The sequence below is a fragment of the Podarcis raffonei genome, chromosome 2 (genome assembly GCF_027172205.1).
Source record: "Podarcis raffonei isolate rPodRaf1 chromosome 2, rPodRaf1.pri, whole genome shotgun sequence".
NCBI classification, from domain to species: Eukaryota; Metazoa; Chordata; class Lepidosauria; order Squamata; family Lacertidae; genus Podarcis; species Podarcis raffonei.
This window is the reverse complement of record NC_070603.1, coordinates 17421836-17441278: the sequence shown is the minus strand read 5'-3', so window position 1 is coordinate 17441278 and position 19443 is coordinate 17421836. Positions and strand designations below refer to the sequence as shown.

Genomic DNA, 19443 nt, shown 5'->3' with positions numbered 1-19443 from the left:
TCAGCGTCTCTGAAGGAATAACCCAAACATCATGAACCTTCTGCTTGTTTCTTTCACACACAGAAGCTTCCAGAACCCTCTTGAATTAATTAGAATAGGAAGGATTTCTACACATCAGATCAATGCTTTCTGCACTAAGAAATGCAAGCTGACACAGACAATTGATAGGATGGTGTCTTCAGGTTGCCCCCCTTCTGCAGAATGCCATGATAGGTGTGTGCTGGCCTTCACCAGACTTGGTTGCAGAGTGGTTTACAAAATTAAAACACTGAGAAACAATACCAGCTGGTAGTTTCTTTAGTACCTGAACACCTCTAAAGTCCTATAGCTTACTTTTGTGCATCACACAAATGCTCGATTCAAATCTCAGCTCTGAACTTTCAAGATAATTTTTTAAAAATAATAATAGCATCGTATTCTTGCTCTTGCAATTTCAACAAGTTGGGCTGAATCCAGGGTTTTAGCAGCAGAAAGGTGCTTTCCATCCATGAAACGCTTTGGGTCCTGATGAGGGATCCCACTGACAGTGGGGGCGGTGTAAAATAGGGGCACAGTCAGGATGCATCATGTAAAGAAATTATGAATATCTGAACCAGAATTAACTAACTGCTGTATTTAGAAGGGAGGGAGGGATTTCCAACTAAATCAAGTTCTCTGTGCGTGTGTTTTTCCCACTGGCTTGGCTCATCTGTTTACATCTCCTGGGAATTGCATTATAATTCTTGCTGCAGCAAGAATGTCATTGCTTCGAAACAAAACATGGTTCACGTGTGCTCCAGCACTCAAGGGGGAAAGCAAACAGCCTTGAAGAACTTAAAAAAAAGAAGTCCTAATGCAACCTATTACACATTTCTTTTTAAAATAGTAATAATAATTTTACTGTTTGTGAAACAGTTGTGTGGTGAGCCTTCTCATTAAATGACAGTATTTCTTTCCGTTTTTAAAGGATCGGTAAACCTTTTTAAAGAAACTTTTCCAAATAGCATGGGAAGGAGAGATTTCAAACAATGGTTTTGTTTCTTTCTGTCTGAGAGAAATGATCAGTTTTCAGTGAAAAATTTTTGTTTAGCTTTTCATTTCCAATGAGAAATACAGCAGTGAAAGCTGCCTTTTGCCTTATCAAACTATTTGGCCATCTGTTTGGTCACATCGCTGTCAGGCAAGAATGTCCAGAGTGAGGAATTTACTCTTCATTGTTAAAAGTACACTTACAAGTTAGGAGATGGCATGTCCATCAGTCCTACGTCTCTCAGCTACCCCTGGGTGTGCAATGAGAAGAGTCCCCAGTGAGGCAGTTGCCACAACAGAGAGGCTTATGTATCTCCCCCATCTGAGCTGCAAGCAAGCAGACGGAGACTCTGTCTACATATAACCTTCTGGACAGCAGCTTTCTGGGGTCTGAAGCAGTAGCCTATCCCTGCCACCTGGTCCTTCTGGCTGGAGAAACTAAGAATTGAACCGGGACCCCTTGTGTGCTTTGCAACAGCTATGCTCTCTGTCTGGCAGCAATGGAACTTTATTCTGTTATGAGGCAAGCATGAGTTCCCAGCCCTGTGGTTTGCTAATAACACCAATTTGGGATAGAAGATAATTTGCAAGGGGCAAATTTTGTCATGGGCCAGGAGTCAGCTTCACCTGCTGAACAGCAGCCTGAAGGGGGAGAAGGCAAAGTGACTCCACCTGCAGCTGATCAGCCTTCAAGGATACAGGGGAAGAGGCATTGATGAGAACCAGCTGGCTTCAGTCTTCATAAGCAGAGCTTCCAGCAGCAGTCTGGTGCTGGTAAGAATGCTTGTAGTTCCTGGTCCTACCTTGCTGTTTCCTGCTCGTTGTGACACTTGACCCCATGATCACTGGATTCCCTGACCCCTAGACAGACTGACCATGTGGATTGCTGTTTGCCCGACCCAGGACTGGACCTGATTCTGCCTTGAGGCAAGTACACCTCAGAGACTCTTCTGGTTGGCTGGCCTTCCACTCCTCTGAGCTTTGCACATTGTTGCTCAGTAGACAAGACTACAACAGAAAGGGCCTAATAATAATAATAATGATATATTTTATTATTTATACCCCACCCATCTGTCTGAGTTTCCCCAGCCACTCTGGGCGGCTCCCAATCGAGTGTTAAAAACAATACAGCATCAAATATTAAAAACTTCCCTAAACAGGGCTGCCTTCAGATGTCTTTTAAAGATATGATAGCTGCTTATTTCCTTCACATCTGAAGGGAGGGTGTTCCACAGGGCGGGCACCACTACCGAGAAGGCCCTCTGCCTGGTTCCCTGTAACCTCACTTCTCGCAATGAGGGAACCACCAGAAGGCCCTCGGCGCTGGATCTCAGTGTCCGGGCTGAACGATGGGGGTGGAGATGCTCCTTCAGGTATACATTTATATCCCACCTTTTCTTCAAGAAGCACAAGATGGCCTGCATGCTTTCTCGCTCTGTAGTTTGTTTCCACAACTACCTGTAAGGTAGGTTAGGCTGAGGGATAATGGCCAGTCTGAGGTCACCAATCAGCTTCATTGCCAAGTGGGATTTTGAACCATGGTCTTCCAGGTCCCAGTCCATTACGCGAATCACTCTCAGTTCAGCTGGTTTGTTGGTAGAGTGAGAGACGGACAATTTAGTTATTTCAGATGGAAGTAAAATTGCCCTAGGTGTTTAGATTCATTGCGCCATTTTTCTAGAAAAAGAGGGGCCGGAACTCACCATGAACACCTCCCTTGTTCTCTTATAATGGCAATGGCATCAACCTGAGAGGTGCCAGAACTGAGTTCCAGCTGGGGAGGGGGGAGCCCTGGACTCATCATAATATCATCTACAAAGCTGTTTGGCCAGAGACAAAGGAAATGAATAGGGACATCAGAGACATCATGTATTCACCTTCATCCCCCCCTTTTATTTTTAAAGCCTCTATCAGTTTCCACCTTCTGTTAGGCACCATTTTCCACTGTCATTTTCCAAATTTTGTTTCTGTTGCCAGCCAGAACTATGCTGCTTTGCTACAGAATGAGAGTTTCCCCTTACTGACCTGCTGAATTCTTGCTTTAGCAATAGGAAAAACCATAATATAGATTAGTCTTAGTAAGACTCCTCTATATTTGGATTGCTCAAAACTGCTGTGTCTCAAACACGCAGTCTTTGGAGATGGAACCAGGATGCATTCTGATTTGGGGGAGGGGGGAATTGTCAGCTAAAATAAGAGTAATTAATCTTAATTCTAACCCTCTCCCTGAAAGAAAGAACAAAAAAGAGGCTTTTTTCCTCAAGGGAAGCAAAGAAGGCTCAGTTGTTCTGTGGCAAATTAATCTTACAAAGGGAATCTTCCGAAGAAAATCAATAGCTTATAACAAGGGCTTGGAAGCTCAAAACCAGAACTGAAAGGGGATTTTTCTCTGCAGTCTTCACTGTAAACAATGCTCTTGGTGCTAAATTATGAAACTCCCTATAGCTATGATCTACTCCTTCTAATTCTTCATTGAAAATGTTCAGTAGTTGTTATACAAATGAAGTTCAAACTAATATTCGCAAGGACTTGCTAAAATGATTGGTGCCCTAACAGTGGTTGTAGTTATAATAGTAAAGGGACCCCTGACCATTAGGTCCAGTCGTGGCCGACTCTGGGGTTGCGGCGCTCATCTCGCTTTACTGGCTGACGGAGCCGGCGTACAGCTTCCGGGTCATGTGGCCAGCATGACTAAGCCGCTTCTGGCGAACCAGAGCAGCGCACGGAAATGCCGTTTACCTTCCCACCGGAGTGGTACCTATTTATCTACTTGCACTTTGACGTGCTTTCGAACTGCTAGGTTGGCAGGAGCAGGGACCGAGCAACGGGAGCTCACCCCGTTGTGGGGATTCGAACCGCCGACCTTCTGAACGGCAAGTCCTAGGCTCTGTGGTTTAACCCACAGCGCCACCCACATCCCTTTTAGTTATAATAGTAATATACCATTAATGCATATGGTGTTTCAGAGTTTACTAAGCAAAAAAGACTAGTTCCCGCTCCCTAAGATATTCCATACTGGAAGGAACTTATTTATCCAGTAGGTATCCATTTTCAGGTTCTCAGTTCTGTACGTCTCAGAAACTTCCAAGCTAGGTAAGGGATAAGGTGCAAGTTCTGAGATGAGGTTCACATTTCAGACTAGCGTTGTGATTTTTCTCACCTCCACTCCATACTCCTAAATGCATTGGCACAAATGTATAAAATGTTCATTCAGCAATTTAAACAGCTGGTCAGAATTGTGCCTCAATCGTCGTCATGGTTCAGAGACATCCTTATGGTCTGGATACCCCCAATAAACTGTCAAGACCTGTCAAGGCTTCCAGAGATGGAAGTAGACAAGGACTCCTCCTTGGGCCAGTCACACTTCTTTGAAGTCTCTCAGCCCCACTCACCTCACAGAGTGTTTGTTGTGGGGGAGGAAGGGAAAGGAGAATGTTAGCCGCTTTGAGACTCCTTAAAGGGAGTGAAAGGCGGGATATCAAATCCAAACTCTTCTTCTTCTTCTTCTTCTTCTTCTCCTCCTGAGAAATCATGGACCACAGCATGAGCAAGACATGGGGAATAAAGGGGCAACCAGATGGAATGCCTGGGCTCAGCTACACAGCTGCAAATAGAACGTTATAAGTACATTATATAAACGTGATGCAAGATGGCGCTAGTGAGCTAATGGCAAATCCCATATATATTTTAAAACTTTTTTTAAAAAGCATTTTCACAGCATTTTTTAAATATATATATGTAGATTCAGCCCCTAAGACCTCACCCAAGACAGGGGATCTGCAGAATCGGGGGACGTAATGCCACCTCCAGCTCTGGAGACCCCATAACCAGCATTAGGTCTTGAAGAACAGTGCGATCAGACAAAGCAACCTAGATAGTGTCTTGCACTTACGTTGGCAACCAATTTATAGAAGTACAGTGGTACCTCAGGTTACATACGCTTCAGGTTACAGACTTTGCTAACCTAGAAATAGTACCTCGGGTTAAGAACTTAGCTTCAGGATGAGAACAGAAATCGTGCTCCGGCGGCGCAGCAGCAGCAGGGGGCCCCATCAGCTAAAGTGGTGCTTCAGGTTAAGAACAGTTTCAGGTTAAGAACGGACCTCTGGAACGAATTAAGTACTTAACCCTAGGTACCACTGTATATCCATTTGTAGCCAGAGAGAGACAAGGAGAAGTTAATACGCAGAGGTGAACGAGAGGGGGGTTGTTTTATTTTTGTTTTTATTATGTATTTTGTGATTTTATGTTGCAACTGCCCTGAGACCTGCGAGTATAGGGTGCTATACAAATTTAATAAATAATAGTAAAAAGAGGGAGGGAGTGGGGCACAGAGGCCCCAAACTCCTGTGCAAGATTTTTGAATGCCCAGACTTCACCCCACAGTTAACATGCAGATACCCAGATTTAAATGCATGATTCAGACTCTACCGTGCGTAGTTTAAAATGCATCAATTTAATAACCAGAGGCATTCTCCCAATAATAGACATACCTGTCAAGGCACTTACTGTTAATACAAACTATATTGAGACAAACAAGCGACCTGGAGGCAGCGCACACTTTGCCATCAGCGCCTTCTCTTTTAAATCAAGCGTTTGTCAGGCTGAGTGTCTCCACTGATCATAGCTGTGTTAGGAACAGCAGGGAAGATTGATGATAAACCAAGCGTTGGGTCTCAAGCCACTTAGACAGAGCTCTTGAGGTGACTCTACAAAGCAAAGCAGCCTCGCAGGATCTTTTAAAGATATTTATTTCAAATGCTAATACCTGTTTTACGAAAAGAAGGAAAACACAGAAATAGCTTTCTGATTGCCCAACAAAGGCTGGTTTGTTTGTTTTTTTGTGCTAAGCTGAGGAACCAATCATGGAGCTGTATTCCCCCCCCCACACACACACACTATAAAAATACTTTGAAACAGAACAGCCATCAAGGGCACATACAAATGGATTTTCTCCCAATTGGGGTGGGAAGAGTTCAAGCCAGTCTTCTTTGGTGATCACTCAAAGCCGAGTAAGATTGTCTTCCATGAACACGGTCTTAACATTGAGTCCGTAAGTGACTGTGGAGGCCAATTCTGGATCCACACATCCTTCCACAGTGGGGACATAGGATTCTGGGCAGGAGTTGATCACGGTGTGGATTTGCCAAATGTGCCTTCCTCTTAGCACGTTTCTCCCTTTTGTCCTGAGTTCGAGTGTCTTCGAAGCCCATGGCACCTTTGGTAAAGGCTGTTCTCCAATTGGAGCACTCGCAGGCCAGTGTTTCCCAGTTGTTTATACTACCTTTTTTTAGATTTGCCTTGAGAGAGTCTTTAAACCTCTTTCGTTGACCACCAGCATTACGCTTTCCATTTTTAAGTTCGGAATAGAGTAGTTGCTTTGGAAAGCGATGATCAGGCATCCATACAACATGATTAGTCCAATGAAGTTGATGTTGAAGAATCATTGCTTTGACACTGGTGATCTTTGCTTCTTCAAGTACACTGGCATTAGTTCGCCTATACCCACAACTCAAAGGCCGAAACACCTGAGGCGCTACAAGGGTAATTTCTTACAGTCTCTTGTCTGACAGGTTCCTAGGGCCACATGTCAGATTCCTCATGGCCCACAGAGGACTCTGGCTGTAGTATGCCTGGCCTGAATTTACATGTCAATTAGATAAAAGGAGGAGGAGGTACAAAAAGGGTGCCCCATGGGTAGGAGAAATTACTCACCATCACATGCTCTGCCTTTGCGCTTAAAATCAAGAACCTGACAGTAAAACACAGTGGCAAGGGAGCGATGCTAACAGGTATGGCGGACGGAATAAAAAAATTAAAGACTTAAAAGCCAATCTGCAGTTCACACAAGTTTCACTAGCCCAGTAATATCTCTACTGTTTCTCCAGAAGGTGGCAGAGCATCTTTAATTTTTATTTTTATTAGTTTTTTTATTTAATTTTCAGATTTTAAAATTTACAAACAATTGTCAAACAAGACAAAAAGAGAATTCCATAAATTCCCATGTACTTCCCTCCTTCCCTTTGTGGGTCCTATTGTTAATCATTTCCTCCTGCATCTTTTATGATAATCCAAATCTTTTACCTCTCCATTGTGTCCAAAATTCACCATTAAAATACAAGTGTAAATTCCAATTCTACTAACGATTTTAACTGTTTGCAATGTTTTTTAAGGTAAATTATAAATTTTCCCCATTCCTTATTAAAATTTTGGTCTCCCTGATTTCTGATTCTTGCGGTCATTTTTGCCATTTCGGCATAATCCATCAACTTCATCTGCCATTCTTTTCTGGTAGGGACTTTATCTTCTTTCCATCTCTGAGCCAATAACATCCGCGCAGCCGTGGTTGCATACATAAATAATATTTTCAGCACCTAGGCTTCAGGTTTCTTTTAGAAAAAGTTGTTTTAAATATTTTTTTCAACATTATATATCATTTCCCAAAATTCTTTTACTACCTTACATTTCCACCACATATGATAAAAGGTGCCTTCTTTTTGTGTACCTTCTTATTATCTTTCCTTTGCTGTGAAGTGTTATCAATAATAATAAAATAATAATATTTTTTTATTTATACCCCACCCTTCCCGGTTCAAAAACCGGGCTCAGGGCAGCTAACAACAAATTTAAAACACTTAAATTAATGAAAGCAGCATAAAATACAGGATAAAAACATGAATAACAATAAATTCAAAAATCAATTTAGGGGAAATTAGCATTAGATAATCCCCAGGGATAGCTGGCTTAATTGGTCCTACTTGGGCCAGCAAGGAGGCCAGGGGAGAATTAGCTGTGGTGTCTCAGAGCGGGTGATCTTCATAAAAGGGGAGGGGGAGGGAAGGGAAGGGAAATAAAAGATCAGGCTGAATTCAAATTAAAGGCCAGGTGGAATAGCTCTGTCTTACAGGCCCAACGGAAGGAGGTTAAATCCTGCAGGGCCCTAGTCTCATGGCACAGAGCATTCCACCAGGTCGGAGACATCACTGAAAAGGCCCTGGCCCTGGTGGAGGATAGTCTGACTTCCTTAGGGCCCAGGACCTCTAAACTATGGTTGTTCATGGACTTTAAGGTCCTCTGCAGGGCATACAAGGAGAGGCGGTCCCGTAGATATGAGGGCCCTAAGCCACAAAGGGCTTTAAAGGTCAAGACCAGCACCTTGAACCTGACCATATACTCCACCGGGAGCCAGTGCAACTGGTAAAGCACTGGGTGAATATGCTCCCATGGCAGGGACCCCATGAGGAGCCTTGCTGCAGCATTCTGCACCCGCTGGAGTTTGTGGGACTTGCTACTTTGGCTACTTGCCACACAATGGCTATACTTTGCCTCCACGGTCAGAGGCAGTAATGCATTTAAATATCAGTTGCTGGAAAGCACAGATAGGGAGAGTGGTGTTGTCCTCAGGTGTTGCCTGAGGGTTTTCTGTAGGCAACTGCTTGACCCCTGTGAGAACAGGTTGCTGGATGACGTGGGTCATTGGCTTGATCCAGCAGGGATCTCCTTATGAAGCAGCTCTGCCAGTCTTGAATTTCAGTGAACCACCATTCGTCAGCTCATTAAGTCCATTTGAGACCCAGTAGTCGAGACTGACCAGCCAAGAGTGGTCAGGATGTTCCAGAAGGCAATTGCCCTGCACTGAGCATGCATTCCACTTCAGTTACCACAGGCCCTCCTTGCTATGGGGGTCTTAAAAGTCATTTTAGGCTGGGAACTCAAAGGTTTGCCGTTTCAGAGCTCTTAGACTTGTTTCTCCACCTTCATCTGGTGAAATGCCCACTGCATGAAATTATATTGGGTTTATGTCGAGATGGAACAAAAACTCAGGGTCCATTCTCCAAATGGTTGGCTTGCCACACATACCAACTGGTCCTAGATAATTTCCCAGTACCTTGTGTGGGAAGGTTAAGGATAGTAGGCAAGGATATATTGAATAAGTTTTATCCTTCCTTCACTCACACTAGTAAGTGATGCAGCAGAGCAAATTCCCCTTAATATAGCTGGAAGCTAGTTTGCAGATTCGTTTGAATCTCTTAGTTAAGATTATTTCCTGGTGGAATAAAGACACAAGAGACTTTCTGAGTAAAGTAACAAAAAGTTTACTCACATTTCAGTTCACGATATGATCCCTGAAAGGCAGGTTTAACTTAGTGATTACATAAATCAGGATCTGATTTCTTTCCACAGGGCCTGTAAGACGGAGTTGTTCCGCCTGGCCTTTGGCTTGGAATCAACTTGATCCCCTCCCCCTCTTTCCTTTTTCCTTTCTCCTTCTGTGATGGAACTCCTATTTGGGGACTTCCTTGGCTTTTTTCTGGCCCACGTAGGACCAGTCTGGATAGTTGGCCTTGGTGAAGATTTGATGTTTTCATCCCCCAAAAAGTTTTTGATTTGAGTTTCTACTGAAATGAGGGTGCATTTTAATGTTGTATTTTAATCTTGTTTTTAAGTTGTATTTTAGTCAATTGTTTTTATACCTGGTGTTAGCCATCTTGGCTGGGGAGGGTGGGGTATAAATAAAAAATTTTATTATTGTTATAAAGAAACTGTGAGTTCATCTCATATGAAGACTGAACCCATGTGCTGCTGGCTGAGAGACAGCAGACAGCAAAATTACATTAAGAAAACACAAAATGGCTGCAGGGGAAAAACAACAAGACTGCAAGTGAGAAAATGGCTGCATGACTCGGCTCTTTTATGGAGTCAGCCAGAGCCACACCCATCTCCCAGGTCACATGCAGGGGAAAAAGCTCCAGACCAGTGGAATAGGACTGGATGTCCCCCTTCCTGTGCCCACTCTAGGGAAATAAGGAATGTTGCATTTGACTGTACCAATGGATTACATCACACAGATTGATCATCTGTGCACCAAAACTCCCAGTTCTATGGACAATTTCCTCCTCTGCTGTAGGCAACCTACCATGTAGTCCAGCCCCTCCCTATTCCTTCATTCTCACATACTCAAACGCACACCCTTTCATTTTGAGTGATTCTTCTTCCCACAACCTTCATTTCTTCTTGCTCCTGGTCTTTCTTCTTTCAACATCCTTTCTCTTCCTCTCTGACCCAAGGTAGTAGGAAGGAATAAGATCAAAGACAGATGGTTCTCTTTGTTCCTATACTTCCCCATTACCACAGCATCCTGATTTTTCCTTTCCTCTCTCTCTCCCACTCGCCCCCATCTCTTGTGGCCCATTTATTTTACAAACAGCCATTTTAATGCCATGAATTACTCCAGCTGTAATGAAATAGGAGTTGTTACAATCCCCATCTGCTAAGTTGATTTAAAGTAGTTGGCCTTTCATTATAAATGGTGTTTAAATCTACTTGCCATGAGATTTTAAGTCAATTTTATTATTAAAATGGCTGATGTATTTAATTAATTCAGCCAAAAATCAACAAGAAGTTAAGTACACAGAAGGGTCGGAGAGTCGGGAGCCTACAATCTGGGGAGCCAAAGTGGATCACAATTTAGTTAAACCTTGATCACATAAATTATTTGGAACATCTCTGGAGTGGGGATAATTACTTACTGCCTACTCATAAATACCTCCATTAATATGATTGCTTAATACTACATTCACTATATTAACTTTTCCAAGCTAGAGGACATGTAGGTCATACTAAATTTCTCGGACATTCACATGCAGCTATATTGTGCCCTAAACATGCATTCTTGTGTTGTACTCTTTTCAGAGGAGGGACCATGGAAAAACCCAGGGGTGTTGAAAGGGCTGAAAGATTGGTAGAACATTTTGTATAAATTGCATTGCATATAAGTGTCCCAGTTCCTGGGAAATATTCATATATCCAAATATGCTGGGCCTAGAATACTGGATTCCCAATAAATGGATTCAGAGCAACCACAGAAAATGCTGGTGTAATTTACCTGCACAATATCGTCACTGAATCAAACAGTAAAATGTGGCACAGACTTTAGACCAGGGGTTGGCAACCTCAGGCACAGGGGACAAATATAGTCCTACAGGTCTCTCTCTCAAGTTCTCATGACTCCCATGAGGCCACTGCTTCATACTCTTCTTGGGAGCTGTGAAGTAAACCACAGGGCTGGGAACTTGTGTTTCCCCCATAATGTGTGCCTCAATCCCATTAGCTGTACAGTGGTACCTCGGGTTACAGACGCTTCAGGTTACAGACTCCACTAACCCAGAAATAGTACCTTGGGTTAAGAACTTTGCTTCAGGATGAGAACAGAAATTGTGCGGCAGCAGTGGGAGACCCCATTAGCTAAAGTGGTACCTCAGGTTAAGAACAGTTTCAGGTTAAGAACAGACCTCCAGAACGAATTAAGTTCTTAACCCGAGGTATCACTGTAGTAGCATCTCAGTGGAAACCTCTCTCATGAGTGTTGTTAGACTTCAATGTAGTCATGGGGAAACCCAGCCAGATGGGCAGGGTATAAATATTATTATTATTATTATTATTATTATTATTATTATTATTATTATTATTAATTTATTCTGTTGATCACACAAACTCTTCTTTCAGGAGTGCACATCCAGCATTTGTTTTTTACACAGACGGCCTCGCAATTACAGAATCAGTAGCTGAACGCTGTCCACAACCTTTTTGGGCTCATTATGCCTTATAATCGCAGCTCCTTTCCTTGAAGCAACATGGATAACTCCATCTCTGAGAGTTAGCAGAGAGGAAAATCCAGCAAGCCAAAGGTCATCACCTCTTTCTTCCTGAACTTCTTGGCTGTCCTTGGCTTCTGGAGTGAGTGCTAGGAAATAAAGATAAAACCCTTTGCTACCGAGTAAAAAAAAATGCCAACAGGGGCACAATCCCGAAGTCTTAAGATGTTATAATAATAAAAAAGTACAATAAAATCATAAACTCGTGGCTAATGAGCCTCTGCCCTCTTGTCACCATTTAGTGGGAAATCTCAGTAATTCTTTACAAGGCCCTTTAGAAGACAGACCACAATAGGATTGAACTAATGTTTCCTCCAGCTCTGCTGGCTGTCAAAACTCTGTAGATGACTTCATTGCCTTTGACATTTTTACTTCTGTCCGGTTTAGTTTGTTTGCTTGCTTGAAAAAATAACCTACTGTGTCAAACGCTAAAAAAAAGGTCAAGCATTCTTTTTCTCGTCTGATGGGTTATAAACTAAGATAAATTAATACAGTGCACCAACCATGTTGACCTTCCTATTAAAATCTGCCTGCTTTAGACATTCTTTTTCTCTCTCTAGCAATTAAATTGAAGTTCTACATAGCTCTCTTCACTACTCAAGCCACAGTCAGACTTCTCTAGCCAAAAGCAGCAGATACAAAGCATTTCGCCACCCAGTCACATGATCCAGGGCGTGATTTTGCTACGCAGACACATGGTCCAAGAGGAGTTCAGTGTGGCAGAGATGCTGGGATCAACTCTCAGAACTGCAGCACTGCAAGAGACACTGACGGGTGCCTTTCAGGACTGCATGCTGTTGTCACGGTTTTATTGCACGCTGCAAACGATGCCTCCTCAAGCTTGGGGTGCTTGCTTGTGAACTTGGACCAGTTGGAACCAAAGGTGTTATCTCAGCTGTCCCAAAAATGCATATATGGATGCCCATGAATGACAAGGTGGGCTGTAGATTTCCCAAGACAACCAAAGATAAAGGGCACCTACACAATTCCAAAGTGGAAGTGCTAAGATGGTTGGATGGCATCTTGCACTCCTCCTGCCATCAACTCCTGCAGCCAAGCTGGTGCCAAACGTTTTGCTCTGTTTTCCTTTGGACCACATCAGTGATGCTGAGAGAGGGTCTTGTCGTTTGGGCAACCCAGGACCTCCATACACACTGCCTCAGCCCAGTATACCTGAAGGAACGTCTCCACCCCCATCGTTCTGCCCGGATGCTGAGGTCCAGCTCTGAGGGCCTTCTAGCGGTTCCCTCACTGCGACAAGCTAAGCTACAGAGAACCAGGCAGAAGGCCTTTTCGGTAGTGGTGCCCGCCCTGTGGAACGCCCTCCCATCAGATGTCAAAGAGATAAACAACTACCTGACATTTAGAAGACATTTGAAGGCAGCCCTGTTCAGTGAAGTTTTTCATGTGTGACATTTTAATGTATTTTTAATTTTTGTTGGAAACTGCCCAGAGTGGCTGGGGAAACGCAGCCAGATAGGTGGGGTACAAATTATTATTATTATTTTTATTTTTATTATTATTATTATTATTATTATTATTATTATTATTATTATTATTACTATACACACTGCCCAGGCTTGCATCCCGGGGAGGTCACTTGAGTGCTGCTGATGCAGCAATTTGACTTCACCCCTTCAGGGTCACTCCATTGTCCCTCAAGCCAGATGGGTGCCAATGACAACAGTTTTGCTCCCATGCCTTGTGGACACCACTCACCGCTGCTGTTTCCAGAGAGGGGGAGTGGAAGGGGTGGTGCAGACCTGGCAGCAGAGCCCATCTGATGCTCGTGCCTCCATGCCCGGACTGCACCCCACTCCGTTCACCTTGCCTTTCTCATGAATTGGCAGCAATGCTCCGTGTCCAGAAGGCTGGTGAGCAACGCCAACCTGCCTCCCCACTTCACTGACCACAACTGCATTGATAAGTCGCATCATTTGTGTCCTGATATATAAGATTAAGTATATAATCTTAATGTTGGGGGTTCTGATCCAGTCTATTTCTCCATATATGAAGATATAACAATGCCAGTCAACAAGGCCTCCTCTCACAACGTCTGGTCTGTTTTCTCGCCCCATTTGCTCGAAACCTAACAAATATGTTTGCCTCTTTGTTCCGTCCAGAGCTTCCATTTTTCTCAATGTTTTGTGATGAATCCATTGCTGTAGTGCCCACAAGTTGCAGGCAATTACCATTTAACAATCTACATATTTAATCCCACTCAAATGGTTGACAGCGTGTGCTTCGTATGTTCCGGCTTTGCTTCTTGGTGGTGCTGATAGCAGTTACTCATCACGATGGATTTTATTGTGTTGAAAGCAAGGCAACCCCTTTCCCCCAAAAGGCTTTGCAATGAAGAATTTGGTTTACAAAGTAAAGAGTGGTTTTAAATGAAAGATCTTGGTGGGAAAGCAGAAGGCAGGAGATATGCACAGGAAGAATACCAATTTGAAAGGTAGATGGCTAGGAACTTCTAGTTAAAGGATTCCAGTGATTCAGATCTCTCTGCCACAATCCTGCACACTTTTAGCAACCTATAGGTATTTTAAAGCTGGGTTGCCATATGTCCAAAATTTCCCAGACATATCCAGAATACTGCAGCCTCAAGCAGGGTCTGGAAATTGGCAGAAAATGAACAAAAAAAGCTCAGTAACTTTTCTGCCTGGATCTTCACTTTTTGAAATACAGCAACCTACTCCAAAGTGTACTGTTTATCATATGCAATATATCTTCACATAGCCTAGTTTAATGGGCAGTCACTGCCCCAAGGTGAGGATGGTGGAGAATCTCTGTATTCAAAAATAATTGCATGGTTTACATCACTGCTGCATAATTTGCATCCCAGAGAACCAGAGGTCTTTTGCATGTTTCAATATACAGTGGTACCTCAGGTTAAGTACTTAATTCGTTCCAGAGGTCCGTACTTAACCTGAAACTGTTCTTAACCTGAAGCACCACTTTAGCTAATGGGGCCTCCTACTGCTGCCGTGCCGTCGGAGCACGATTTCTGTTCTCATCCTGAAGCAAAGTTCTTAACCCGAGGTAATATTTCTGGGTTAGCGGAGTCCGTAGCCTGAAGTGTATGTAACCTGAAGCGTATGTAACCTGAGGTACCACTGTATATTGGGACCTGTAGGGTAGCTGTCCCCTGAGTATTTGTTTTTTGGTGGGTCTGGGGGGGGGGAATGTGGATTGTGTGTGGACTCAGGCATCAACCATGTAAAGAGCATAGTTCCTGCGAGACAATTGGTGGGTTGTATTCCACATGGCAGGACACGGGTGGCGCTGTGGGTTAAAGCCTCAGCGCCTAGGACTTGCCGATCGAAAGGTTGGCGGTTCGAATCCCCACGGCGGGGTGCGCTCCCGTCGTTCGGTCCCAGCGCCTGACAACCTAGCAGTTCGAAAGCACCTTCGGGTGCAAGTAGATAAATAGGGACAGCTTACCAGCGGGAAGGTAAACGGTGTTCCGTGTGCTGCGCTGGCTCGCTAGATGCAGCTTTGTCACGCTGGCCACGTGACCCGGAAGTGTCTGCGGACAGCGCTGGCTCCCGGCCTATAGAGTGAGATGAGCGCACAACCCTAGAGTCTGGCAAGACTGGCCCATACTGGCAGGGGTACCTTTACCTTTACCTTTACTATTCCACATGGCATGTGACAAGTGGCACAGCTCTGGTAGTTATGCACAGTTTTGAAGTCTGGGTCAAGTTCTGAGCATTGTTTTCAGTTGTTCATCCTGTGTTGCTATTGCGAACCTTAGCCACCTGCAATTTAAATGCTCAGGTCAGCTTCTACCTCTCATGCTTGTGCAAAGAGCCCATCTCCAGCCCTCTATCCTTTGCAGATTGGGATGCTGAAAAACAGACACACTCCTGGGCTACGACGGCAAATTGCTACGGCAAGCAGCAGAACGGTGCCGACCTCTGTGGTGCATTTTGCATCTTAATGTGTTAAATTCACTTATTGACAATAGAGAGGAGGAACAACTGGTGCAGTGCCAGTACAAGCCAGATGGTCACTGCAATTATTAAAATTATGCGGGCTGCAAAATCTCCAGGATAAAAGGAGAACGGGGGGGAGTGCTATTATGAATTTACAAGCTTGGTAGGAGATCGCATTGCAAACAAATCTGAATTTCTAAAAAGGATATTTGTCGTTTTGAAAGACAGCAGCGGGTTTGATTCTCCAGTATTTATTATTTGCTTTCCCCTCTATCCTTAGGTTCAACTAATCCACTATAACCATGAGTTGTATACAAATGTTACAGAAGCTGCAAAAAGTCCCAATGGCTTGGTGGTAGTTTCTATATTTCTGAAAGTAAGTATCATACAATTTCATCTGTGTTGAGTTACATTCCTTTCAGACGGTTGTAAGAAATTAGGAGCATTGGTGGCTGCTCGTATTTAAACCTTCTTCCAGTGCATTCCTAATACATATCAACACAAAAGTAAGGCCCAGGTGTTTACAGGGTTGCAGCCTAAGTAGATTGCTGGTAGATTGCTTTAATAGCTGGTAGATTGCTTCAGTAGCTTTGTGCACCATACCTTAGGATGAAAAATGATCACTGTGGCTCAGTACTCAGTGTGAAATTCAATTGCAACAGACCATTTCCATTTTTTCAAAAGCATATGGAGATGTTTTAATTCCAAAGATGCTTTTAGAACATCCACTATGGCCCTCTTTCAGGCTGCAGTCCTGTACCCCATTGAACTCAAAAGAACTTACTTCTAGATAGATATTGATAGGGTTGCACTGTTACTGCCTCTGTGCTTATCTGATCCTCTTTCCCTTCCATTTTTTAACATAAGGTATTAGAGTGGATGTTTCTGTGGCCATATCGGTTTGATGCACACTGGATGTCAGTATATGCTAAAAGGGATTTCATATTAAATTCAGAATTACTGCTTCGAGTCCTTAAAGCCCCAGTAAATAATCAACGCTTCACTTGGCAAGGTACAGAAACTTGGGGTGAAGGCAGATACAATATTCGAAGAGCATTTATTTGTATGTCTACATGTTTGTGTTCTGGGGTCAGCTCTGAGAAACTCGTCCTGTTCGTTTTCATTCTGATTTTTTTTAAAAAAAAGAAGCCAGAGGTACCTATTGGTTAGCACTCATGACATCACCAACCCACTGCCCAGTCCCCAGTTTTGCAACTTTAAAAAAATATTCTGTAGTAAAGTGGATGAATATATATTTGAATATGTTATGTATATATTCGTCTGAACATATATTTGAATATGTTATGTATATATTCGTCTGAACATATACATTCTGATTTTAAATCCTTTGCATATAACTAAGTCCAACAGGTGGAGGAGAATGATGTCAAACAGATGAGTAACAGGCAAAAAAAATGTGGAAATTATCATAAGGGGCAATTGCAGGCTGCACTTTAAAAATAAAATCTGAGGATCTTTATATCTCTGCCCATACAATGATTCAACAGTATTTTCCACTTTAAATGCAATATTCTTTGCTGCTCTGCCACCTTCGCTGTAATTCCCTGCTGGACAGAGTTCTGGAAGTAAATTCAGCCACTATATCTGAAGTGATTTACCAGAATGTATGGCAATGTATGACCACTAACCATTGAGGGCCAACGTACCTACTCCCAATGAACCTGGCTAGGTGCTTCATGTTACATTATTTGAGCATGGATATTTGGCAAGAAGAACCAAGTGTAGGACTCTGAATCACGTCCAAACCGCTGGAGGAGGGTTGGGGAGGCTGGGAGTTGGGGAGGTGCTTAACCCTCGCCTACTGCTTCCCCCTGAATTGCCCTCCCTCCAGCCATCTCCTCTCCCAAATATGGGTTCTCAGATTTGTGTTTGCTATGGCAAGGGAAACAGTGACTTGGGGAGGGGTTTAGCAGGAAAAGCAGTGGGTGGAGGAGGGTTAAGCAAATCCTCCTCCCTACAGCTTTTTCAGCTGGTTCGCAGCCACTCCGGTTTGCAGATCCGATTGTGCTGCCAAACAGATTGTTCAGCCCTCACATTGCAGGCTGCCAATGATTAGGCATGTAGGTTTTTTCCACAAACATTTTTTCTTCTTTGGTAGGATCCCTTTTTCTCTCATCACATTAAATCATCCTGCAGGACCAAGTGATGCTTTGATCTATTTGCCCTTGGCCTTAAGCCAATCTTCCTTGGCAAATTGTTTCTTAACTTTTGGAGAGGTTGTTTAAAAAAAAAATATATATTTATGTAGAAAAGCTCTGTATGGCACAGCTGGAGCTTCTTCCATAACAACAGAAGACTGACCAATAAAATAGGTCTCTCGGTTGCTCAGTTCCAGTCCTACCCTTCTGCCAGTACCAACAATATGTTTCTAGAAAAGGGAGAGAATCACACTGCTGGAGGGAGGTGGCGGTTGGCAGTGTGAATAGCTGCTTCATGAATTTTGAAGACTTCCTTAGTGGAGAATGTGATTTTTGTACTGAACAATTCCTAGAAGATACCGCTTATTGCTTTCCCGTGTCATCCAAACCCAAGTCAAAATGTCAAGTGCTGATTAACTCCTATATAAAATTTGCAGTCAGGCTCCGCTCAACAACTGTGTGGCCTTGAATCATGACCACAACATGAAAATTTAACCAAGCATCAAAATAAATAGAGGCAGAGGCCTGAGGAGAATAAAAGGAGTGGAAGAAACAAAAGAAAAGCACATTCATAGATCTGGCAAAGAAGAAAGCATGTTTCGTGTCACAGTGTCTCACACAACCTCAAAGGCCAGAAATGAGGAAGGCACATATATTAAAGGGTTTGAGTATCTTTGCTTTTAGTCGAAACCTGTCCTGCCAATTTCTTGAACGTCTCCTTCCTCCGCAGAAGAAAGGCTTCTGTTCTTCTGCCTCATTCACAGGGTGATACAGACTTTCTTTAGAATTATGTTGGGTGCAGAGTTGAGCGCTTCTCCTCAGAAGTTAACTTTCTGCCAGTTCCCAAGTTGCAGCTTTATTCCACCAATACCCACCATCCAAACAGATGCACTTTTCCATAATGAGGTTTTTTGGTGACCGGTTTTTGACGACAGATTATTTCTCTCACAGGTGTCTGAATCATCAAATCCATTTCTAAACCGTATGCTTAACAGAGACACCATCACCAGAATAACGTATAAAAGTAAGTTTCTTTCTGAAATAAACATTTATTAAGGGTCCTGGGGGAATCACACTGTGAAGAATACCTAATCCAAGATTTGGTACTTCCCAAATTGGCTGTGAGCTCAAGTTTTCCTCAGGGGCATTTGGTTGGAGACCGTTTTCAAGATAAGTACAGGTATTTCCAGATGTGGGAGACAACGGAGTTCAACGAAGCATTTATTTAATTTATATTTCATAGAATTGTTGAATTGTAGAGTTGGAAGGGATACCAAGGGTCATCTAGTCCAACCCCCTGCAAGGAAGGAATTTTTATTTCAACATTTATAAGCGTCCTTTTCAGCCTAAGCCCTTTAAAGTGGGTAACAAAAATTCAAACCAGAATCAAAACGTAACGGAAGGCACACAATAAAAAATATGTCAAAGGTAATCATGGGGTGTTTAAAACAAATAAAGGAGTTACCACACAAGATATGAGTAATCTGCTTAGCTGGTGTTAACTTGAGATATAACTTCTAGTTATTTGTGGTTGCTTCAAGCTTTCTCAAAAACATGTCTTTATCATATTAAAGTGCCTGTGAACTTAAATATCAACTGGGTTAATTAAATCTGGACCTAATTATATTTCAGCACCACCTAAAAACTGTTAGCAAAGTCAATTAAATAATGGAAATTGAGTCC

At 43.0% G+C, this 19443-nt stretch overlaps 1 protein-coding gene across 3 annotated transcripts in view; it reads left to right on the top strand.

Moving 5' to 3' along the window:
* Positions 1-19443, top strand: part of CA10 (carbonic anhydrase 10) — a 341120-nt gene that overhangs the window by 298479 nt on the left and 23198 nt on the right. For all 3 annotated transcript variants that reach the window (XM_053375135.1, XM_053375134.1, XM_053375137.1), the window contains exons 6-7: positions 15882-15977; positions 18712-18784. In XM_053375135.1, the coding sequence (XP_053231110.1) occupies positions 15882-15977; positions 18712-18784 (169 nt within the window). The remainder of the gene's footprint in view (positions 1-15881; positions 15978-18711; positions 18785-19443) is intronic.